The 24844-nt window shown below is 42.1% G+C and overlaps 1 protein-coding gene across 5 annotated transcripts in view; it reads left to right on the top strand.

The window, feature by feature from the left end:
- The window catches only part of WNK1 (WNK lysine deficient protein kinase 1), a 170543-nt gene that overhangs the window by 94307 nt on the left and 51392 nt on the right, over nt 1-24844 (top strand). For 4 of the 5 annotated variants that reach the window (XM_077827393.1, XM_077827384.1, XM_077827375.1 and 1 more), the window contains exons 5-13: nt 903-991; nt 2200-2419; nt 2691-3027; nt 4222-4409; nt 13515-13592; nt 15202-15327; nt 18982-19079; nt 22531-22693; nt 23491-23607. In XM_077827393.1, the coding sequence (XP_077683519.1) occupies nt 903-991; nt 2200-2419; nt 2691-3027; nt 4222-4409; nt 13515-13592; nt 15202-15327; nt 18982-19079; nt 22531-22693; nt 23491-23607 (1416 nt within the window). Of the gene's footprint in view, nt 1-902; nt 992-2199; nt 2420-2690; nt 3028-4221; nt 4410-13514; nt 13593-15201; nt 15346-16348; nt 16823-18011; nt 18294-18440; nt 18495-18981; nt 19080-22530; nt 22694-23490; nt 23608-24844 lie in introns of all 5 variants that reach the window. The other variant, XM_077827413.1, reaches the window with a different exon arrangement.

The following is a 24844-nucleotide window of genomic DNA, read 5'->3' as shown; positions in this document are numbered from 1 at the left end:
AATATTGAGATGAAGACTGAATAAAGTGAAGTTCTGTGGGCCCAATTCTGCTTTCCTTAATGTGTGCACAGCTCCCACCAAAATCAGTGGGGGTGTTGGTCACATGTAAATAAGGGAATTTAGCCCCATATATATCTGCACTGGCTTCCATGGGATCCTTATGGAAAAGGTGCTGTAAGAAGTGATTTTTGCTTACTCTTTCTCAGGAGTATGCCCTTGTGTTGCTAAAACTCTGAAGTGTTGCCCGTTAGAGCTGCCTGTGTAATCTTAACATCTGTTTGTTCTGTCAGACTGTCCTGCTGCCTTTTCAGATTTATTTTTGACTGAGAGGCTGAGGAAAAGGGAAGTCCCCCCCCCCCCCCCAATCAATCTCAGTCTAGGACACTGAACAATTTACATTGTCAATATAGCTGAATTCTTTCCTATATGATGAATCTAGGCCTAAATCTTTCTGCATGACCATAATTTGGAACAATTGGAGGAAGCAACAACTCTTTGCTGAGTGTATTCAGGTAATCATGTGGGTTAGTGCACTGGAGCTGCACAGAAGACGCTCCCTGCTGAGATGACATGTGACCCTCTAGCCAACAAATTCTTCTAAAGTTTAAAATGGCTGAGTAGCACATAACTGCTAAAGCCCTCAAACTACATAGGGGATGTCTGGTAGAGAAAAAGGACGAATCTGTTTTTGAAAGATCAGTAATAAATGATTGAGGAACAAGATATCCTGTGCCAGATTGATCTTTGTAGTTCACACCGGGGATATGAACTTGGCCCTGTATTTACAGAATATGGGTCTGTGTTAATATGAAAGTGGTTTCTGCAATTCTTAAACTTCATTACAAATGAATTAGTGGGCTTCCTTGTTGCTGTATCCCCACTGGTACTTCTGTATGTTTCAGGGAGTCAAGCCAGCTAGCTTTGATAAAGTAGCAATTCCTGAAGTGAAGGAGATCATTGAGGGATGCATCCGACAAAACAAAGATGAAAGGTAAGCTCTCCTTCTATGGGTCCCAGACAGTTGTATTTCAGCACAGAATAAGGCACTGGAATAGTCCTATAAGGCTTCAGATACTATGTATTGGAAACTTTCCAGATAGTGTTGTACATACACTTCTGATAAAATGTTGAAGTCTTGAGAGCGGTCATGACTGACATGATGCTGAGTGTGATTTGGACTATTTTATACTGATCACATTGAGTTAGCTGATTTGATTATTCACAACTATGTTCAAACCCAGTCACTCTTTGTAGTAGAGAACATTGATGCTCTATCTCACTGTGCCTGTACAGTTTGACATCACCATTTGTACTCAGCAGGGATGTATTGTTTGGAATATAATCTGCACCAGTGCTTCCCAAATAGCACTAAAGTTGAAGGCCTGAATTTAGGGCATAAGACCATAATTAAACCTAGGTAAAAGGAAGTGTGAAGTGGAGCATTATTCCTTTCATCAAATACCCATCTCCCTTCCACTTAGTCGCTGAGGCCTGGTATCACTGACATCTGCCAGTTGTGGGAAGGAAGATAGGTGAAGCTCTCTCCAGCATTGGTAATGTTACTACTTGTGCTGAGAGGGATGATGGAGATCGTTGGTCACTGATTCGTTGCCAGGGCTGTCAGAAATAAATACAGATCTCAAATGGAATGAGACAGTTGGGTAACCAGTGCAGAGATGACTGGTCAAGGGTTTGGAGACCATCTTGAATAGAATACGGACTAGTTTATTTAAATGGTAGTGTCCACTGTGCCCAATATGTGGAGTAACAGATGCATTATGGTACTTTAACCTTCAAAAAGCCATACAGTTTCAAGAGTTTTTATGACATGCTGTCCATTATTTTAAGTAATTAACATGATGTTGTGCTGCTAGGATTAGGTATTTGTAGTTGAGATGCAAGTGAATTTTAAGCCACTGACTGTTGCATGCTTTTGCATCATCTTGGGGTTAATCTTTGATTGCATCTTAAAAAGTTTCAAAAATTGGCACTGGAAAAGCAAAATTGAAACAGTGATTTAATCCCCCCTCCCACATCCCACAAAACAAACAGAGGAGTTAATGGGAGTAGTATGAAAAGCTGAGAGTAAGCTTTTTGGGATCGCCATTCAAGGAAGATGATGTTCCTTACTGATTTTGTCAAAACCTAATTATTGTGTATCTTCTCTCCTTTTCCACTTCTCTACCCTGGTATGTGTAGATATGCTATCAAGGACCTTTTGAACCATGCTTTCTTCCAAGAAGAGACTGGTGTGCGGGTAGAACTAGCAGAGGAAGATGATGGAGAGAAGATTGCCATCAAGCTCTGGTTACGAATTGAGGATATCAAAAAGCTTAAGGGCAAATACAAGGACAATGAGGCAATAGAGTTTTCCTTTGACTTGGAGAGAGATGTCCCAGAGGATGTAGCACAAGAAATGGTAAGGGCTCTTGTGCCCTTTTGGGGCATTTGTAAGTGTTTTTAGATCAACTGACACATTCTTCTGAGGTTAGGGTGTAACCTGCCATCCTTTTATTGCCCTGGCTGATGTAAGGGGGCGAGGGATTGGTTGTGTTTGGAGCTAACCTTCAGAGGAGACGGGGAAGTTGAAGATTATACAGCAGAGCTGTACTTGTATTGCTGTGGCAAGATGTGATATTACCATTGCTTGGTAATATGACTTCTGTGAACATCCATGTGTCTTGCTTTAGGTGGAGTCAGGGTATGTCTGTGAAGGGGATCACAAGACAATGGCCAAAGCAATCAAGGACAGAGTGTCTCTGATCAAGCGAAAGCGAGAGCAGCGTCAGTTGGTGCGAGAAGAGCAGGAAAAAAGAAAGCAGGAAGAAATCAGTCAGAAGCAGCAGTTGGAGCAGCAGCTACAAACAAATGCTACCCAGGCAGGGGCAAAGCACCCTCCATCTGCCACTGGCATCACTGCCATCCCCACTACTTCAGCATCAGTGTCCACACAAGTAGAGCCTGAAGAGCCAGAGGCTGATCAGCACCAACAGCTGCAATATCAACAGCCCGGCATATCTGTTCTGTGTAAGTATATTGCCTCAAGCCATTCAGGATGTACTCCCACTTCCTTTAATTTTACTTTCCTTCCTTCTGGGGAGTCTTACTGATTTCCCTTTCAAGTGAAAAATCAGGTTACATGATGCTGATAATTCTGCCCATCGTGGGCTATCCAAAGTAATGAGTTGTTGCTTCATTTCTTGCTCTCATATCTGGAACTCTCTAGTAGTATATGATTGTAAGAGGAAGAGAAAATAGTGAGAAGCTAGTTGATCTCCCATCCATATATGCACTACTAAAATGAGAGAAACATAAGTTACCATGTGCCCTATATAGGCACCTGGATATTAAGATTTTATTTTGGATATACTCAGACTTGAAAGATACACCTATGTGTGCAAGGCAATGAAGCTGTTCATCCTCTTTGAAAATAATAATAATACTAAAGAACCCCTAGTTACCAGAGAGGACCTGATAACATTTTCAAAAGAGCCGGTGAGGTCCAGAGCAAGGCAGAATTGAAGCAAATTTCTTACTTCCACATTTAGTTGGGAATAACTTTTTGATAACTCTGTCTAGGTAAAGGAGCTGTTGAAATGATTGTCAGTGGCTTTCCACGCTCGTCTCCTGATACTACGGATCAATTTAGTTCAGAGTTGGAGATGGAGCTCTGAGACTGAACACTCAGGGTTATATCCATATATGGGCTTGCTATAGTGGAGGAAGAGAATCTTTGTTTTGGGTCAGTTTTCCTCTTAATAAAATATTTTAAAACTGCCAGTGTACTGTAGATGACACAATGAAAGTAAACCCTGCCCTGAAGACCTTAGTTCAATATAGGACATGTTGTGGAGCCTGGAGGAGGTGGGAAGACATCCTGTAATCAGGGCAGGTTGTGTGACTGACATTATTTGCATGCAAATAATAAAGTTTTTAGGGCCAAGATTTTCAGAAGGGTGCCTAAAGTTAGACTTCCAAATTCATACTTAAACACCTGAATAAGTGGCCTGACTTTGACAGTGCAAAGTACTTGTAAGCTCTGACTTCACTTAGGAACTGCTGGGAGCTTAGCATTTCGGAAAATCAAGCAACATATATTTCAGAGCCTAACTTTAGGCACCCATTTTTGAAAGTCTGGACTTTTAATGTTCAAGCAAGACTAAAACTTGTGAGTCCACAGTACTGTTTTTGAAACTGAAGTCTTGTGGTCTTTATCTGCAGCTGATGGGGCTGTTGACAGCGGGCAGGGATCATCTGTTCATACTGAATCATGTGTGAGTAGCCAGCAAACTGTGTCCTATGGTTCCCAGCATGAACAGACTATTTCAACAGCTACAATCCAGGGGTACACAGCTTCAGTTGGCCAAGCGCAGTCTCAACAACATGGAGGATATCAGCTACCCACAGTGGTAAGCACAAACCTCAAAAGGCACACAGAACACTATGGATTATTTCATTCTGTTTGTCTGTTTTTGTTGCAAACTTTCCTCTTGCCTTTCATCTGCAGTGTATATATTTAAGCTTGGAAGGATAAGATTTTTGTTGGTAAATGTTGATTTACCATACACGCAAATGATGAAAAAATATTTCCATAGATGATCAAAATTGACAGATAGGCAAACAAAGAAAAATGCTGCTTGAGAACTTGAGCCTGATTTAGGGATACTTACTTTGTACGTTTTGGCATGAGATATTGGCAGTTTGTGTTATAATAGTTATAAAGCTTAACTTTTTGAATCTCACATCTGTCTGCCATAATTTTCCACAACTCTGAAATTTAAATTGATAAAATTAATATTGAAAAGTGCTTAAGCCTATAGTTTTGCACAACTGACAATTTAAATCTATAATAAAAATGCTTAAAATATACATTGCTATTATGTCAAAATTTATATAAAAAAAATAGAACTTGAATTCTGCCAAGCCTGTGCATATTGTATGCAAATGCAGAATCTGTCTGGGAGGTGAAACACTTCAGGCTGTATGCAGACCTTCTCAAATGCAGCACTTAATTTAGGATGAACAGGAAATAATCTGGGGTGTCCCGTCCCGTGTGTCGTGTCTCCCCCCTCCTCCCCCCCTCCGGCATGCATTTAGAGTGAAATGGGTGGATTAGTATCAGTCTTGACTGATGCAAACCTAAGCTGAGGGTATTATCTCACATTTAAGTCTATGCTTAGTCTCACTCAGGATAGCTGTGCTTCTGCTACACTTAACAGTAAGTGTGGAAGTTCCAAGCACCAAGAGTTCTTGAAAGGACAGACAGAGGTATTGGAATAACTTAATGAGAGCTGCTCTATAAATATGAACTTGATACATGTATATTCTGTAAGGCTTTGATTACAGGTGTCACAGGTAAGAATTTTGAACCATTATAGAATGCTGCATGTAAGCACTCCAGATTGGAGAGATCCACATTTGTGTGTTCCCATTTTATTTATAGCTTGTGTTGAGTTGCTTGTCAGTTGCCATGCATATTCCTTTCCCTGGAAAGTCTGCAAAGGCCACAAATACCTTTTCCACTATTCATCTGTTACCCTTTATTTGGCACCCCTTTTTTCCCCCCTTGATACATTTTCAATGCTGACTTTGTAGGAGCTCTTAAAAAAAAATCCTGCCTCTCACCGCTGTAGTATTTATATTTCCATTCAGCTGTCATTGCTGGCTCCTTCATTTGCAAACTCAGAGGCAAATAATGGTACCATATCTGGAGAATACAAAACCATTTTCTGTTGAGTCTTGGGAATCCTCAGGTTTCTGTTTTGGCATCTATAGCAGGGAATTTTATTGCAGTTGTTAGTGGTGTCAGCCTTTCTCTTTGAAGAAACTTACCAATTGCATTGATGAATAAATGGCCTCTCCATCCTTTTCAAAGGCACTTAACCTGAAGGTTTGTGGCGCTGTTGATTCTTAATCAAATTAAGCTTCTAAGCTGTCTAAAGTAGTCCTTTGCTTGCTCTCTTACTTTTCCATATTTCAATCCAAGGATGTGGCTATGATGAGAAAACATTCCAGTCTTGACATGCCTGGCTTCCAGATTGAATGGCTAGAGTAACAGTAGGGAACCCACTAACAATTCTTCTGAGCAGTCCAGATACTAATCTGAAAAATCTTGCTAAAATCAGTGGTAGGTCTCCAGAAAACCACCAATCTGGATTTTTCTGGATTTTTTTACATTCTGAGTTCAATTGTCTTTGAAGGCAAAGGGGCAGTTCATTGTGAGACATTTCAATGACTAGAGGAACAAATCTTGAAATTATGGGCTGGCTGCTATACTAGCACTTCCATCTTTCCACTTCTTTCGTTTTTACAAGTATTTAATTGGGTCAGATTTTGACCTAATGGCTTCTGGGTTGTGTCAAAATCACAAAATCTTGGCTCTTTATTTAACAAAGCCATCTTCTAGAAAATGCAATAAATCTAATATTAAAGAAGCAATTTTTTCCAAATATTAAACTCTAACTTTTTGCTCCACAATTCATGTTGTGGATGATGCTTAATTTCTTAGGATAGATTTAGGACTTTATTCAGTCAAGTTATTACCATATCAGTCCAGTTATATGTATAGGAAGCTAAACTCCTTTATAGAAAATGAGATAGGTTTTGTGCAAGCAGAAAGACTGGAGAGACAAGTATCACTGACTCTGACGTACACGCCTTCCCCCAGTCAACCTAGTGTGGACATCTGAAGGCTGTGAATTAAGCACCGAGGGTCTTTCATGTATAAAGTTGCTTGGTACTGGAAATACTGTTTCAAAGCTTCCTGAAATGAGTGTACAGTGAGAAAATATCTCCTATCTGTCAGCCCTGCTCTTCGTGTGCACATACAAATTGCTTTTGGTAGGAGCATTAATGGAACACTCTTCACTGTTGAATAATCCAAGGCAAGCAAGTCCTCAGAGGTGCACACTTCCTGTTCCCTGTGTGCTGGCCTTCATTAAACTCCCTCATATCTCTTTGCATACATAGCAATCAGCATTAGTCTTATCATGTATGTGTGACTTTTTGTGTTAGCTCATTACAGTTGTCCAACTTTTCATTTTTAAAGCATTCATGTCTTAATTTTGTTTTCCTCCTTAGCCTCAACGTGGTCGTAGCATGTCAGTTTGTGTCCCCCATCTTTCTGCTGTTCCCTCTCTGCCCTGCATCCCTCCCAGTATTCCTTCTACCCCACCACCAGCATTGTGTGCACCTCTTTCTCCTTCCTACCTTCGGACTGCCCCTGAGGAAACCTTTGCAGAAAAGCTTTCTAAAGTACTGGAGAATGTCCTGCCCATGCACTCTGCCTCTCCACGCAAGCACCGACGCTCCAGCCTGCCTTCCCTCTTTGTCACTCCTGTATGTGTTACTGTACGCCTCCTGGCACACAAAGATAAGTTACCATTAAATACATCCTGGTTTGGTTTAATAAAAGTAAAGAGGAGCAGATTTTTTTTTTTTAAATCCTATGCCCTATGCAACTAGAGTGCTGATCCCTTCTCTTTGGGAAGCACCATGCTTTCGCAGGAGTGGTGGGTGAAATTCTGTGGCCTGCTTTGTGCAGGAGGTCAGACTAGATGATCATAATCGTCCCTTCTGACCTAAATATCTATGAATCTATGTAACAACTAATAAGAAATGTTGGCACCAAGTTCAATTAAAGTTTTAGGGAAAGGACTAAATGTATCACAGAAGATAAAGAGAGAAGCTGCAATCTAGTCTGTCCCATAAGGTTAGTGCACCTGCTTCTGCTTTTAGGCAGTCAGTGACATTCTTTCAGGTCCTGGATAAAATTGTTAATGTCAAATATGACCAGGTATTAAAACTTACTAGTAGCAGCTGGTTTGCTCCAGAGGATTGTTTTAGTGGGGACAGTGACCTTTTAGATTTATAATGTTAAAACAAATCAGTAGGAGTAGCAAACAGTTCAGCATCCTTCTGTTTGATTCTGGAGGGAAGTTACAATTAAGTTTCCATTGATTCCTATATAAATATTGTGTTTTGAGGTGGAAAGACTGCTTCTGTTAGAGCAGATGTTAGATACTAAGAGCATGAATGGAAGGCTCTTTCTAGAGTAATTGATTCTGTTTGAAGTTAGAAGTGTGTTTGGCTTCAATTTATTCTTTAATTTGAGGAAATATTTCCTTTTAAGGGGAACTTTGGGAATACGGAATCAATTTCCAGAACACAGGAATAGAGTATAAAGGACATGTCCTTATACACTGTATTGTGCACTATGGGAGTTTGCTGCTGCTTTTCCAGAGGGGAAATTAAGTGATCTGTTTGATTCTTTGAGTTCACTATAATCAATCACAATGTCATGGAGAAATCAGTTGCTGATAGCTCTTGTAGAATCCTCCTAAAAGAGGGGCAATATTGCATCATGGCTCAATACGCTGGGGCAAAGTGAGATGAAAGCATCTCACTGAACATTTGGAAATAGATGCTCTTGATTGTTACCCTGCTGTTGAATTATCCTTGAACCAGATCTTCCTAACTGACTTGAACTTCTAGCCAATTGGAAGCAGTTCTTGGCAATTTCTTTGACTTCAATAGCCTGTAGTAGTTGTCAGTAATTGCACGGTTGCTGCTGTTCTCCCAAGAGGAATTAAATATGTAAGTACTGTTGGTGTAGAAAGTATGAGGTGCTAATGAAAATAAGTAGTGTCATATATAGTGAAAATGCATCACTGTTACAAATTACAGTACAACCTTTCCTCACCCTTCATTTTGACCCTTGGGGAAAAAAGCCAGGATGAGCCTAACCTAACACTTAAATCAGAAAGTGTGTAACTTGCTTTTGAGAACGTCACTGCTGGTTTAATACAGGTCTATTCAGATTGGAGATACAGGAGTAGTCTAGTCAATTCTAATGAGTGTTAATGGCTTGCCTATTGAGTACCACAAATAGGAAGGGCAGTTGAAAAAAAACTGAGTCCAAAGATGATGCAACATAATGAGTGACTCTTAACAGATGGCTTAATCTTGCAACCTTAGGAGGGTCATTCCATTGCCTTTTAGCATGTAGCAAGTACTGAATGGTTTCTGAGAGGGTAACAGAAATATATCTTCATGGGAGATAATCTGAGTTAAGTAACCAAAAACTGAAGATCTCTTCTCCTCCCTTTCTTGCCTTTTTTGTGGACCTTGTAAACACAAAATCAAGAGATTGTTGCCTCACTGCTAGCTAATTCAGAATTTGTTCTTTAGGTATAACTTGCACACAGATCAGTAACTCAAAGGCTTAACTTAAAGCAGTTGCAGGTACCGTGAAAGTAAGTCTGTTTCATTGTCAGCAGCAAATTGTCTCTCTTTTGTGAATGAGAAGAAGGGGGTTGTTATGGAAAAGCAGCTTCTAACAAAAGCAAATACTTCTATATGCTGTCATAAGCCCTGGATGGGATGATTTAGTTGGGGAATGGTCCTGCTTTGAGCAGGGGGTTGGACTAGATGACCTCCTGAGGTCCCTTCCAACCCTGATATTCTATGATTCATGTTCACCATGGATGTATTTAATGGATATTTCCTTTTTTGTAATTTCCAAAGCATTGTATGTGTTGTTGATCATGAACTTGGAGTAGTCACTCTATAAGGTTACTACACAGCTGCCTAGTGAGCTGTGCATGTTCATGTCCTTTCATTTCTAAATGTATGAATTACTTGTCTTGTTCATATCAATACAGCCTCAGTCTCTGGTGCATCCGTGTGGGGGAACACCAACGTTCCCAGATTCACAGATATTTTTCCCAACCATTCATGAACGGTCAGTGTCTTTCTCGCCACCACCTATCTGCCCGCCGAAGGTCACCATTTCTCAGCGGCGCAAGAGTACCTCCTTCTTGGAAGCCCAAACATGCCACTTCCAGCCCTTGCTGAAAACTGGCCAGAGTTTATTTCCACCTGGTGGTAGCCCCACAAATTGGACACCAGAGGCAGTCGTTATGCTGGGCACTACAGCTCATAGGGTCACTGGAGAGCCCCTACATGTTCAAGTCAGTTCAGCACCTCCTGAGGATGCTCACTATAGAATGCCTCAAGAAGCAGTTTACTTAGTGGGCATGCGCTACCAGCCACAGTTGCCAGAGCATTACGATACAGTAGCATATAATTCCTATGGGACTGAAGAGTACTTGAAACAGGTGCCTGAACAGAAGCAAGTGGTAGGTGGCCCTCTTCAGAACTCTGTTTATGACTACCAATCTGGGCAGACCTTCCTGCCAAGACACGTACAGAGCTTGAGGCTGGATTCTGGAATCAGCCCACTTTCACCATTGTCCAGTGTTTCATCTCCATTAAGTGCAGATTCCACACAGATGAAGTTTCACCAGGTATTTGTTCCTCATTCTGCACCTGCTGTGCTTACTCACAGTGGTGATGGCAGAACAAGCTGTGTTTTTGAGTTCCATGTACACACAGCAAATTCGGCTTCAGGAGAAGGGGGTATCTTACCTCAACGTATTTACAGAACCTGCCGGGGGTCGATGGATTTTAATCAGGAGGAGTCCACTCAGGCAACAGGGTTGCATGGTCGCCTCCAGCCTGTGACAGAGGAACAGTATAACTACCTTGTTCCTGAGCTAACAGTGCCCAGAACAGGATCTATCAGACACAGCTGGCCAGAGGGAAGTCCAGAATACTCAAGTGATTCATCACAGCTGACTTCCTCTGACACTGGTGATTTCCAGTCTCCTCCCCCGACAGGAGGGTCATCTACAGCTTTTGGTTCAGATGTCTCGTTGCCCATTGTCCCGTTGCCTCAGAAGGTATTTCAAGAATCACAGCTCTTCATCTGTTTCCAACAGGGAGCCTCAGCTCAGCAGGCCTTGTCTACCTCGCTTTCATTAGGACCACCTACACTCTACCCTCAGGTTACAGGAGCAACCATTCCAGAATTTCTCTGCTGTTTAAGTCCTCCTTTACACAATTAAGAGCCAGGTTTCCCTTCTTTCTTTCTCCTCCCTTCCCCACTCAAAGTTGTTCTAGATCTTGGAATTTAGAGGATATGTTCCCGCTATATCAGTAATATACTAGGATCTCAGTATCTTAAAAGGTCTCACCTAAATAAGTGAGACATCAACAGCTAATCATTATACCTTCAGCCCAGGCAAAATCTTGGTAGTTGGGGCCTTCTGATGTTTGTGGCAAATAGTCAGTACTCATCATTATTTCCTAGCTGATGTTCAGCTCAGAGATGCAGGGGACTGAAATGCAGGGTTGGCTTTTCATCCTGAAGAGGTTATGAATTGGGTACAATAAGGTACGACTAATTCTGTGGGAAGAAATATTGTGACCAAAGAATCGTGTGTTCTTTGGTTATGCAGTCAGTGTCTTCAATTGAAGAATTTAATACTGTTTAACAATATACTATTCATACAATGTAGGATAGAAAAACTAAAATGCCAATTGATCTGTCCACTGTCCAGAAGCAGGTGAAACTCTTACTAGATTTCAAAGGGATTTCAGGGGATGAGGTGTGTCTGTAAATATACACAGATTTGGGAATGTATTTATTGAAGGAGCACTCTGAAGATTACTTAGGAAAGTTTATTTTCCAAGTTAACTATTTTGATAAATTAAAATGTAAACAAAAGCCAATTGCACAAATTGTCTGAGCTTGATATACATATGGTATCACTTCCACATAATGGCAGAACCTGGGACTATTAAAAATAAAACAAACTTAAATGTTGTTGGAATTTACATATTTTATTGGTACATGTAGTATTTTCACTTGCAATAGCCAGGAGAGGAGAGGACCTAGCTAGAAGAAGACTTCTCTTCTCCCTCACTCTCCTCATTTCAGCAGTGAAGTTCGGACTTTCTTCACTGTTGCAGTTGCACGTGGAGCTAGCCCATTTTTTGGAGTGGAGGAGATGTTGTTTAGGAAGAAAAGGAGCTTTGTTATTCTGCAGTATATAGATGTAGAAAGGTCAGGAACCAGGGATTCAGTCTGAATGCTTTCCTCATGGGGTAGTGGAGACTGCTTTTCTTCCCACCCACTCAACACAAGTAGAGGATTGTGGTGATAGCTGTTTCAGAATGCAGCTTCTAAGCACTAATCTGTTGACAGTTGTTGCACTCGAAGGGAGCATAGTGAACCTTCACTGTAAGCAGAGTGAAGTGGAGTGAAAGTCTAGTGAAGTGCTTTGAAAAAATGTGGGATTATACTACCCTATAAATATTGTTACATAGGAAACCACTTACTGAAGTTTGTTGTATGTTAAAGACTAAACAAATGGCTGGGAAGGTAGCCCAAAATAAGGAAGATAATCCATACATGAGATATATTTTATTAAGAGCTCTTGACTAATGTGTTAAAATAGTGCATGATTTAGGACTTAGTGTGTCCTCATATTGAAGAGGTATTATCTTGGTATGTACCATTTAAATTGTAACAAATAGGCAAAGCCTTCAAGAAACTATTAAGAGTAAAAGAAAAAGCTTCCCTGGATGGTGGTATGCTTTCCAAGGTTTTTTCTTAAATCACAGGAACGCTTTCCAAAAGTATTAATGGAAACAATATACTGCAGGTTTGTACACTGTCTAAGGGAAATCTTGTGGCTTTAATAATTTGAAGGAATAATATTTCATACAGTACTTTATGCAACTTTCTAAATGCACTAGACACTTTCTACTTTTTAGCCTTCCCACTGAAGAGTGACAAACTAAGAAAGAGAGCTGGGTGACTGTCGCTTTCTGGGCTATACTAAGGTGTATAGTTACTGTATGTCCCAGTTTCTGATACAGAAAGATATTTAGTCAAGTGGGAACAAAACTGCTGAGGGGCTAGTTACCATACCGTTTCTTCAGTCTCTTCCACATTCACTTGTAATGTCATTCATCCATTCTTTTATTTGCTTATTTATTCAAAGATGTCTTTTTGTATTAGCTAGGACTCTGTGGACTGGAACCCTCTGTCTCTCCGGCAGCTGATCCAACTGATTGGCTCTGAACATTTATTAGTGTTGAGAATCTGGAAAAGATTTGGTTTGGATTTTTGACATGTCTTTCAAAGTGAGCCCAGGACACACACACAGGCTTGATTTAATACTGGTCTAGAACTCTGTATCTTTCTTCAGCTGATGCTCAAGGATACAGATTTCATATCCTTTTTTCATTGTCTTTCTTTTACCCCTGGCCACCTAAGTGTGCTCACAGTATGTAAATGTAAAGTTTAATGCCTTCTGTTCCCGGCTATTGTACCAGGACAGCTTGACGCAGATCCTAAAGAAACACTGCGGAAGGATGAAACTGATAGACTGACTTGCCTAATGTGGAGGGCTGTTTTAGTTTTCACAGGTTGTTTTGGTTTTTTTTTTGGTATTAGTTTTTCTGGAAAGCTTAACAAAATAGAGCTCATCACTTCCCCATAATGCTCTGCTCTGTTGAATATCTCCATATTAAACTTAAGCCATAGTATTGTTTAGGATTCACTAGAAATTTGTTCCAATTAGACCATCCTAGTCAGAAATTATAGATGCTTGTTGCAGAAATGCCCAGTATGATTCTACCTGTTTCCATTTTTTCCCCTGTAGACACAGGTGCAAGGCCAGTCAGCCTCAAGTAGTATATCGGTGGGAGTACCATCCCAGCCTACACAGCCAAGTCAGCAGGTAAGAATAACTGTTCCTAAAGGCGGGACTGATGTGTAGTAAGTTTAACTTGCAGCTTGCAAATACAGACTAACACGGCTGCTACTCTGAAACTTGACTTCTTTGGACAGGCTTAATGCTAAGCAGCTATGCTTAGTGTAACTGTAGGATAATGTGAAATCAGTCTTACTAGCTGTCTAATATACAGTAACTCCTCACTTAAAGTTGTCCCGGTTAACGTTGTTTCGTTATGTTGCTGATCAATTAGGGAACATGCTCATTGAAGGTTGCGTAGTGCTCCCTTATGACTTTGTTTGGCAGCCGCCTGTTTTGTCCACTGCTTGCAGGAAGAGCAGTCCGTAGCAGCTAGCTGGTGGGAGCTTGGAACCAGAGTGGACTGGCAGCCCCCCATCAGATCCCCTAAGTTCCCTGTGCGGCAGCTGCCCAGCAGGCTATCAATTGCTGGCAATTCAGCTGTCCCTCCCCGCACTGCCATGTGGTGCTCCTGCCCTCTGCCTTGCAGCTGCTCCCGGGAGCCTCCCGCTTGCTATGCGGGGGGAAGAAAAGGGGGGCTAATGGCAGGGTGTCCCCCTGCTTAAGCCTTCTCCATATAGAGCAGGGTGGGGACACGACAGGGCTCAGGATGGAAGGAGCTTGCTGGCTGCAGCTGCTGTCTCAACTTCCTGATGTACTTAAAAAGGCAATGTACTTAGAGTGGTGTTAGTGTACTTAAAGGGGCAATGTGCATCTCTCTCTCTGTCTCCCCCACACACACAGGGTGTGTCTTTCTGTTTCTATCTGTCTGCCATGCTGTCTCCCCTCCCTTCATTTGTGCTGCCTTGTAGAGTGTGAGGCTACATTAACAACAATGTGTTAACCCTTGAGGGCTCAGCCGAATGCTAGTTCCTCATTTAGCAGTAAGGCATTCCCTGGGAAATATCCCACCCTCTTCCACCCTCTAACTTCACCAACTCTGCCAAGCTTCACAATCACCATTGCTGTGTATGGTATTAAATTGCTTGTTTAAAACTTTGTGTGTATGTATATATAATATAATTTTTTGTCTCATGAAAAAAATTTCCCTGGAACCTAACTCCTCCCCCCTCCAATTTACGTTAATTCTTATGGGGAAATAGGATTTGCTTAACATCGTTTCCCTTAAAGTCGCATTTTTCAGGAACATAACTACAGTGTTAAGCGAGGAGTTACTGTACTTGTTCCCACATCTGTGTTTCTGATAGGTACACAACAGGGGTTCCACTCAGAAAAACTGTACATCTTCTCTTGACATCTTTGACATCTGCCTATTCTAGGTAGCCCTGTCTGATCATCTGGCTTTCATGATATGAAATATTTTCTATGGTGAATAATATTCTGTTTGTTTTTACATTTACACTGATTCTATTAACAGGATGTGTTAGCTTCCATTGTAACTAGTGAAATATTAGGGCTCAGTGTTGGTGCCAGAGCTATTTTAATACTGCCGAATAACAGCTATTGTATATAGTTATCTCCTGTATTTAACGAGAGAGTGAAAACCTAGGAAAAATCTACACAAATGCATCTAAATCTGAGGAATGTTTTTATCTGAAGAGAAATAATCTCTTGCCGTCTTTCCTCCTTGCAACAGAGTGCACAGCAGCTGGCTCCTTCCCAGCAGACAGGACAGTACCAGCTGCAGCAGTCATCAGTTTCCAGTGGATCTACCCCATCACAACCAGTTTCTCAGACTCCATTGATCATGCCGATGCCTCAGGTACCAGCTGGGACTCAAGTAATTAAAGTTGGTCTTTTGCAAAGTTAGGAGATTTCTCTTCTCTTCCTTTGTTGGCTGCCTCTTTTATTGGTCTGCCTTCTTTCCTAATGGTTCAGAAAATACTGCTGGAGGTGACACGATTATCATACTATGTTTTAAAAAATTTGTGCCTGGAATCTTTCTTTGGAATATGTGGCAGAAGCTCAGTGGTTCAGTTGAGAAGTGACAGCACTTAAGGAGGCCTTTCTTACATAGAGATCTTTGTCACATTGTCTAAAATGTGACAAGACACAACTTCTGCAAAGATTAAAATAATGTCACTTGCACTTTGAGGAGTTTCATGTGGCATTGTTGACACTTTATGTAGGAGAAACCTTCTCCGTCCAAATTACATTTGTGTTCATAATCAAAAATTTGTTCTCCAGTTAATGAGCCATGTACACTGCCTCTTCTGAACTGTCCTCCTCTTTTCTACCAGCCTTCCTCCTTCACTCCTTGGCCAAAATGCTTCTGTTACTGAATGGTTTTATTTCAGATTGGCTCACGTTTTTTGATACCATGAATGTGAGCTTTGATAAATTAAAAGGGTTTTTGTTGCTTGTACGTTTGAACTTCTTTTCCAGTTGATTGCTGGCTTCAGTTGACATGACCTTTGCCATTCTCTGTATGCTGACAGTGGCAAGGGAGAGAGGATTGATTGTAGAATTAGAATGAGAGAGGACCAGAGTCCGTTTACATACATGTTGATGCTGCAGCAGTGTTCAGACCTTGCTGTTCCACCCCAACACAACGTACGTGTTGCAAAAGGTGGTTTAGAGATCCTCAGGAACGAATTGCAAAATGAGAACCCTTTGGAACAGCAATCCACTCTCCAGCCTCTCTACCAACTACTTTCCCCACTCCACTCTTAAAGGGTGTGATAACTTAAATAATTCTTTTTTCTTTGACTCATACATTAAAAATCTGCTTTCTGCAACCCTGCTTCCTAAAAAGTCTATATCTATTTTCTTTGCATCCCCAGCTTCCTGTTTCCCAAGCAGTGCCGATCATCCAAGGCGAACCTCAGTTACCTGTTGCAGCACCTTCTCTCCCTCAACCATCAGTTGCCCCAACCATCCCCATTGGCTCTCATTTTCTCCCTATGGGACAGTCCTTGTCAACCTCCCTGCTCCCCCAATTCTCAGTCTCTCAGCTCCCCATAGCGGCACCTCATGCGTCAGTGGCTCAGCCAGGCTTCCAGTCTCTGCCTGTCTCTATGGCAGCTGGCATTAACCAGCCATTACTCACTCTGGCCACATCTGCTGCAGCAGCTGCTATCCCTGTAGGATCAACCATTGTCCCTAGCCAGCTTCCAGCTGTTCTACAGTCTGCGGCCCAGCTGCCCAGCCAGGTTCTCCCACAGCTCCTGCAGCCAGCTGTTCAGTCCATGGGATTACCAGCCAGCCTTGGACAAGCTGCTGAAACTGCACTTCCGGCTGGAGATGCTTTGTATCAGGTATTGTTGCAAGCCAGCAAGAGGTCTTCTCATCTTCTGTTCCTCTGGGGCACTAGACCTGATCTGCGTGCTGCAGATACTTGCCAATACCCAAATTTGGCAGGAGAGAGAACAAGCCACATTTTGTCCCTTTTTTTTTTTTAAATGAACAGATGAGTTCTCTCATTGCACTTGTATGCAAGAGGGCATAGTTTCATGAAATTTTATTTTGTTTTTGGACACCTAACTATGGATTTATTGGCAATGGAATTTCTCTAAAAGAGCTAGTATTTTTTTCTGCTATATGTGACAACTATGAATTTGAAAATTGATAATATTTTATTACCCCTGCCAAAGACATCAAAATGCTGGTCTGTGTCCTGGAAAGACCCTGTGTGGGGTGTCTGGCAATGCCAGTCTTTTGGCACAACTCATTGGGGGAAAATTGATATCTTAACAATAAACCAAACTGTGAGCCCTGGACATGAGTGAAGTATCAGATGCAAACATGGAATGTTGAGATGGACAGGAGCTAATCAGTGTCTGATTATTTAAAAGTTAAACATTTACTGCAGTCAGAGTATAAAAGGGACAAACTGCGTAGTGATGGGAATATAGGTCCAACATATAATGTTTACCACTATTGTAATGTAATATATATTACATTGAAATGTGCTGTTCAACAGCAGATAATAGCAAGTACTATTTACTTGAGGTGTGTAGAAATGTTTGGCACTCAGGCCAGCCCACCTCCTGAGATTGGAAAGGGGAGAGAGATTGTAGGAACACTATTAGTTAAGAGAGATTACAAGCAGCAGTTGCATATCCTGTCTGAGTAGTGGCCATTCAGCCTGCAAGCTCTTCAGATTTTCCACTTCATGATTTCATGGATAACTATGGGGGAGTTGGAAGGTGAGGATTCATTTACCCACTAGGGACTTTGAAACTCTTCTCTTTTGTGAGAGCCCTGAGAGAGAATTTGCTGTTTATACTATATGATTGTTCTGGAGGTGAACTTGTTTACCTGGGTAGTCTCCTCTGTTCCTCTTGGAAAAATTATTTTTAGAGGTGCTTGAACGTTCTGGAAGGATTTCAGGTTGGAACATGCCCCTGCAGCTTGACTTGCTATGTTTTCTTTTTTCAGCCTTTCTTGCTGATTTCCTAACTTCCCCTGAAATGCACTAACTCAGATTCCTCATTTCTGTCACAGGGCTTCCCACCTCGGCTGCCGCCGCAATACCCAGGAGACTCAAATGTTGCTCCCTCCTCTGCTGTGGCCTCTGTTTGCATACCTTCTGCAGTACTGTCCCCTCCCTTACCCACTGATGCATTGGCTCAGCCAGGCTATCTTGCTGCAATGGTGCAGCCTTATGCGGAACAGAACATTTTAGTTCCTCTGGGCGGTCTAGGAGGACAGGTTCAAGTGCCACAGCCTGCAGTGAGTTTAGCACAGCAGGTCTCATCTGCATCTTCACAGCAGGGAGCTTTAGAGGTAAATGTAATCTCTGGAAATTCTGTGTAAATTATAAATTTCAGGGCATGAATTACCTTGCACTGTTTGTGGGGGAAATTAACCCCTTCTGTGATGGTATTCAGTTGGACATAATGAACTAATGTCTCAAATGACTTTTTCTTACAGCAGAATGTCATGCCAATGTGGGGACCTTGTTGCCATTGGCTGTTCTGTTGGGAAGTGAGTGTGCCCCCAGAGGCAAAAACCTGTTAACACTTCACTTCTTCTTGCTAGTACTCTAGATCCTTTTTTGTCTTCTGAGAGACACTCTGCCATTGGTAGCCCTTGAGAATCTCTCTTATACATGTTCCCTGCAGCCTTGCTGTTGTTGGGGGGAGAGATATGAATTGTCTGTGTGCTGCGTTGGCTTCCCTGTTGCACATTCTGCTAGTAAGACGCTGGCTGCATGGCAAGCTGTAGTATCACAATGTAGCAGGTGGGATGGCTGACCTCACCAGGCGCTCTGTATGAAACTTGCACTAGAGCCCTCTCCCTTGGGTGTCAGATTTGAGCTGACTAGACCCTGGTTGTTATAAATTATTCTGGAGAAATGGTGCTTTCTAGCTTCAAAGTTTGATTGGGGAAAAAATATTAAAAGGTTGATTGTGGTGAGAAATGAAGAAATAACTCATTGGCATGCTTGAAGAATGTTTGTTTTCTCTTCTAGGGTACTCAGGGGGCCTCACAGGCTGCTCCTTCAGAAACTGTACCACCAGCACAGCAACATCCTGCACTGACTACCCCATTGGTCTCCTCACTAGACAGGTAACCAGTGGGTTTTGCCAAGTTGAACTTGTTGGTTGAGAGGAGTTTCTTCCATTGGTGGCTCTCTGGCATCTGTTCTTTACTAGGGATATTTTCTACATAAACTGAGGAAATAACTTCCGTTTTTTTCCTAGAAGATTTCTCTTGAACTCCTACAAACCTCTTCTTTTTAATCAGGGCCTGGAGAAGGCACACAGATTGTGTGCAATGACCTGCTGTTACTGTGCCTCAGTGGGTCACAACTGAGAACACCAGATTCATGACAAACTGCTGAGAATTAGGGCAAACACCACCCCCCCCAAACTGCTGGTTATCTTCCATAAGATATACCAAACCATCAACAAAAATAAATTTGTCTCACTACATTGGCTAATGAGAAGTCAGAAATGCAGTCTCCTTAGGCATCCCAGCCTTTGTCCCAACACCCAGACACTAGACTTAATGATGAGTGGTTATTTAAAACCAATTTCATCAACCAAAGGGTTCTTCTTATTCCAAAGGACCAGCCACATACCCAGGTCAATATATAACTCAGATCTTACCAAATAATCACACTGTTGCCAATCTTTTAGTATCTAATAATTGCAAAGTTCTTGGATCAGGCTTGAAGCAGTGATGGCATAAAACTGCTGGCTTAAGTCAAGTCTCTGGTTCCTTCCAAAAGATTGGAAGGTCCTCAATCTCTTTGTTAGAAAGCTCCCATTAGTATAAGTCCAGAGATTAGAGTGGGAAAGAGGCCAAATGGAGACGTTTCTGGGGCCTTTTATACTTTCTGCCATATGATGGGTTTGCTGTCAGTACAGTCAGTGGGAAAAGTACAGGCACAAGATGGAGTCCAGTATCACGTGAGCTGGTCACATGCCCTTGCATGTTTCGATGAGTCATAGCAGGGGCCATTACCCATATTTTGCTTGGAAAGTTCACAGGAAAGTCTATCAGGTGGGGATAAGCTTCTTCTATGGCCCATTGGGTTCGTTGATGACCATCAACTTGAATAGTCCATTCACAGTATGCTGGCTAGACTGGATGTAAACTACCTTGTGGGAAGAAAAGGAGTACTTGTGGCACCTTAAAGACTAACAAATTTATTTGAGCATAAGCTTTCGTGAGCTACAGCTCACTTCATCGGATGCATTCAGTGGAAAATACAGTGGGGAGATTTATAAACACAGAGCATGAAACAATGGGTGTTACTATACACACTGTAATGAGAGTGATCAGGTAAGGTGAGCTATTACCAGCAGGAGAGTGTGGGGGGGGACCTTTTGTAGGGATGATCAAGGTGGGCCATTTCCAGCAGTTGACAAGAACGTGTGAGGAACAGTGTGTGTGGGGTGGGGGTGGGGATAAACATGGGGAAATAGTTTTACCTTGTGTAATGACCCATCCACTCCCAGTCTTTATTCAAACCTAAGTTAATTGTATTCAGTTTGCAAATTAATTCCAATTCAGCAGTCTCTCGTTGGAGTCTGTTTTTGAAGTTTTTTTGTTGAAGAATTGGCACTTTTAGGTCTGTAATCGAGTGACCAAAGAGATTGAAGTGTTCTCTGACTGGTTTGTGAATGTTATAATTCTTGACATCTGATTTGTGTCCATTTATTCTTTTACGTCGAGACTGTCCAGTTTGGCCAATGGACATGGCAGAGGGGCATTGCTGGCACATGATGGCATATATCACATTGGTAGATGCGCAGGTGAACGAGCCTCTGATGGTGTGGCTGATGTGATTAGGCCCTATGATGGTGTCCCCTGAATAGATATGTGGACACAGCTGGCAACGGGCTTTGTTGCAAGGATAGGTTCCTGGGTTACTGGTTGCTGGTGAATATTTGCTTCAGGTTGGGGGGCTGTCTGTAAGCAAGGACTGGCCTGTCTCCCAAGATCTGTGAGAGTGATGGGTCGTCCTTCAGGGTAGGTTGTAGATCCTTGATGATGCGTTGGAGAGGTTTTAGTTGGGGGCTGAAGGTGATGGCTAGTGGCATTCTGTTTTCTTTGTTGGGCCTGTCCTGTAGTAGGTGACTTCTGGGAACTCTTCTGGCTCTATCAGTCTGTTTCTTCACTTCTGCAGGTGGGTATTGTAGTTGTAAGAATGCTTGATAGAGATCTTGTAGGTGTTTGTCTCTGTCTGAGGGGTTGGCGCAAATGTGGTTGTATCGTAGAGCTTGGCTATAGACAATGGATCATGTGGTGTGGTCTGGATGAAAGCTGGAGGCATGTAGGTAGGCATAGTGGTCAGTAGGTTTCTGGTATAGGGTGGTGGTTGTGTGACCATCACTTACTAGCACTGTAGTGTCCAGGAAGTGGATCTCTTGTGTGGACTGGTCCAGGCTGAGGTTGATGGTGGGAAGGAAATAGTTGAAATCCTGGTGGAATTCCTCAAGGGCTTCTTTTCCATGGATCCAGATGATGCAGATGTCATCAATGTAGCGCAAGTAGAGTAGGGGCATTAGGGGATGAGAGCTGAGGAAGCATTGTTCTAGGTCAGCCAGAAAAATGTTGGCATACTGTGGGGTCATGTGGGTTGATTTGAAGGTATACATTGTCCCCAGATGTGAAATAGTTACTATGGGTGTGGACAAAGTCACAAAATTCAGCCACCAGGTTTGCCGTGACATTATCGGGGATACTGTTCCTGACGGCTTGTAGTCCATCTTTGTGTGGAATGTTGGTGTAGAGGGCTTCTACATCCATAGTGGCCAGGATGGTGTTTTCAGGAAGATCACCGATGGATTGTAGTTTCCTCAGGAAGTCAGTGGTGTCTCAAAGATAGCTGGGAGTGCTGGTAGCGTAGGGCCTGAGGAGTGAGTCTACATAGCCAGACAATCCTGTTGTCAGGGTGCCAATGCCTGAGATGATGGGGTGTCCAGGATTCCCAGGTTTATGGTATACAGTCAATATTCATAACTTCAGAAATGAAAATATGTGAATACTAATAGGATAATCATATTCAGCAAATCATAACTTTTCCATTGACACCTCACATCCACAAGATTTGTTTGTACAAGATTTGTTGCAATTGTATAACAGTGGTAGCAACAATGATATACATGGTCATATCTTAATCAGATAACATCACACCAGATATGCCAATCTATTGTAATTACACATCAAGCAAGGGGATTACTCATTCCTGTGATACTCATACTTACTCAGCGGTTGAGCCTTGTAGAGCTTGATGCTTCATCCAGAAGATATATTTAAATGGATTACTTCACAAAAATATTTTATGGATCCCTTCCTTTCATGTGTGGTTACATATTTATTATTCAAGCAACCATTTGTGATTAAAGGATTATCCTCCTCAGACCCTGTCCTCACAAGGATAACCAATGTTGCTCTTAAGAGGCCACCCTCTCTTGGGTTAAGAGGGGAATTCCGTCATCACACACTAAAGAAGTTCAAATATTTGTGAAAATTATTAAAAATTAAAATTAATTATTTTGGTTTTTAGTGCACATTCTGATGTTGCTTCAGGGATGAGTGATGGGAATGAGAATGTGCCAGGATCTAGTGGGAGACATGAAGGGAGGACCACCAAACGCCATTATCGGAAGTCTGTACGCAGCCGCTCTCGGCACGAGAAGACTGCTAGACCAAAACTGAGAATTCTTAATGTGAGTTATGGCTTACTTCAATGACTGTAGTAGTGGGTAATGTCTTTCTTGAGCTTTTCAGGATGGTGGGCAGGGAAGTTCTGTAAGAGGAGTATCCTTTGTTTCCTTTGTATCCTAAATTCTGATAACAGCCTCCTATGTGAAGTGGCTAGGCTTCACCCCATCTTTTTTCTTGGTGCTGGACACTATATAGGGGTGTACAAAATATTCTTCCTGCTTTGGAGGTCAGATAGTGTTCCAAAGATGAGCTATTAGATATTCTGCAAAGCATTAAGCACAGCAGAACATGGTCATTCAGGGAGCACTGATGCCAGTAGTTGCTACAGAATATTTGCTTTGCCATTTGCCTTGCCCTCAGACTGTGTTGACTGGGCTGGAGTTCATTTAAGAAACCTCACCCTACCTTCACTATTACCATTAATGACTTTCCTGAAATGTTGGGGCAGACTTTTTGTACTGTTTCTTGACATAAGCAGGAAAGGTTTACACTGTCAGTCAGAGTTCTAGAGAAAGATGGTCTACGTTGAGCAAGAGGGCTAGAAGGGTGATGCAGTTGGGAATCCCTTAGAGGATCATTTGCCCTTCAGTGCATCTGATCTCTGTTTGAGAATGGAAAGTGAATGGCTCATGGAGGAGTACAGTACAGTTGGCCCTGTTGGAGATCTCTTGTTGCTTTTGTGCACCTGGCCTTCCCGGGCTTTAGGAACAAGAGATGTCTGCACACTTGTGCTCAGTAGTTTGTGATGTTCCATTGTGTTCCGCAGTTCAGGCTGGAAAGCATATTTCTTTTCTTTCAGGTTTCGAACAAGGGTGATCGTGTGGTTGAATGCCAACTAGAGACACACAATCGGAAAATGGTTACTTTCAAATTTGACTTGGACGGTGACAACCCGGAGGAAATAGCATCAATTATGGTGAGCTACATCTCCAGTGCAGATGGAGAATTGACCGTGATCTTGTTAACTGTATTAGTTGTACAAATCACCTTAGATTAGAGTTCATCTAACCTGCCTTCTGGAATTACTACTATTCTTATGGCTTCCTTGTGCACTACAGTCTGTCTCCTCTTCCAGTCACGTTACTAATATTAGAAGCAAAATCTTTCCGTAATAACTGAGTGGTAAAGAACAGTGTCCAAAGCCAACATGTTTGGTCCAGTATTTGCACAACTAGTTCATCTGAGGATTTGGGTCAGCTTCTATCTTCAAACTTCAGTGTCTTCAAGTAAAACAGTTTTAACTTTCTACTCTAGGATTTTAAAAATCTCTTACTGCTTCTTGTGAGCTGAACTAATAAACACTAAACTCCATTTCTGGAAATACAATATAAAACAAACTCTTCCAAGTGCAGTTCCGTTCGTGTCACTGGGGAACTTAATTTTCTTCTTCAAGTAATGTCCCTATGGGAGCTCCAGTGTAGGTGTATCTGAGCCCCTGTGCCTCCATTCGAAGACTTTAGGTTGTAGTGTCCATTCTGCCCACATATGTGCTTTTCTTCCCTCATGATCTGCCCAGAAGCTATCTTGTGCGGGCAAACTGCCCACAGTTCCTTCTTGACTGCCTTTGGCCTCAAATGGAGCAAGCAAGTGTCTGATCATTCTCTGCATCATTAGCATAAGTAGTAGTTTTAGTCCTTTTGTTTCCCTTAATGGTTAGTTTTCCGGGATTTAAAAAAAAAGGGGGAAAACCCCTTCTATGTCATGTTTCCTGCCCTTTCTGGGGAACCCTCTGCCCGCCCCCTCCCAGAGGGCATTTAGTAGTTTAGGCTTTCTAACCTCTCCTTTTAATTAAAAAACAAAAAACAAAAAAACTCTTCTGCTCTCTTTGCTTTTGAAGGGTGATATCACTGTGTAAAGTGTCTGGGAGAATCGTATATCCACAAAAGTGCACCCTCTGCCAGCAGCTCAAGGCGAGGTCTCAAAAAAAGCCAAACCAGGATCTAAAGTTAAAACTCCTCCTGATGGAGAGAGCACTTCAGCCACCAGCTGACTCCAGTGCTAGATGTTATCCAGGACACACGTTGTCTCCGGAGCCTTCGACTTCCATTGGGATAGAATTGTGGAAAAAATCAGCAGATTCCCTCCTTAAGGGCTCGAGAAAAAGGGCTCCAAGCCCCCAGACAGAGTCTTTGGCCAGCCAGAGGGGTTCCCCG

The sequence above is a fragment of the Eretmochelys imbricata genome, chromosome 1 (assembly GCF_965152235.1).
Source record: "Eretmochelys imbricata isolate rEreImb1 chromosome 1, rEreImb1.hap1, whole genome shotgun sequence".
Lineage (NCBI taxonomy): Eukaryota > Metazoa > Chordata > Testudines > Cheloniidae > Eretmochelys > Eretmochelys imbricata.
Note: the sequence above shows the minus strand (reverse complement) of the source record. Positions and strands in the feature narration are given on the sequence as shown.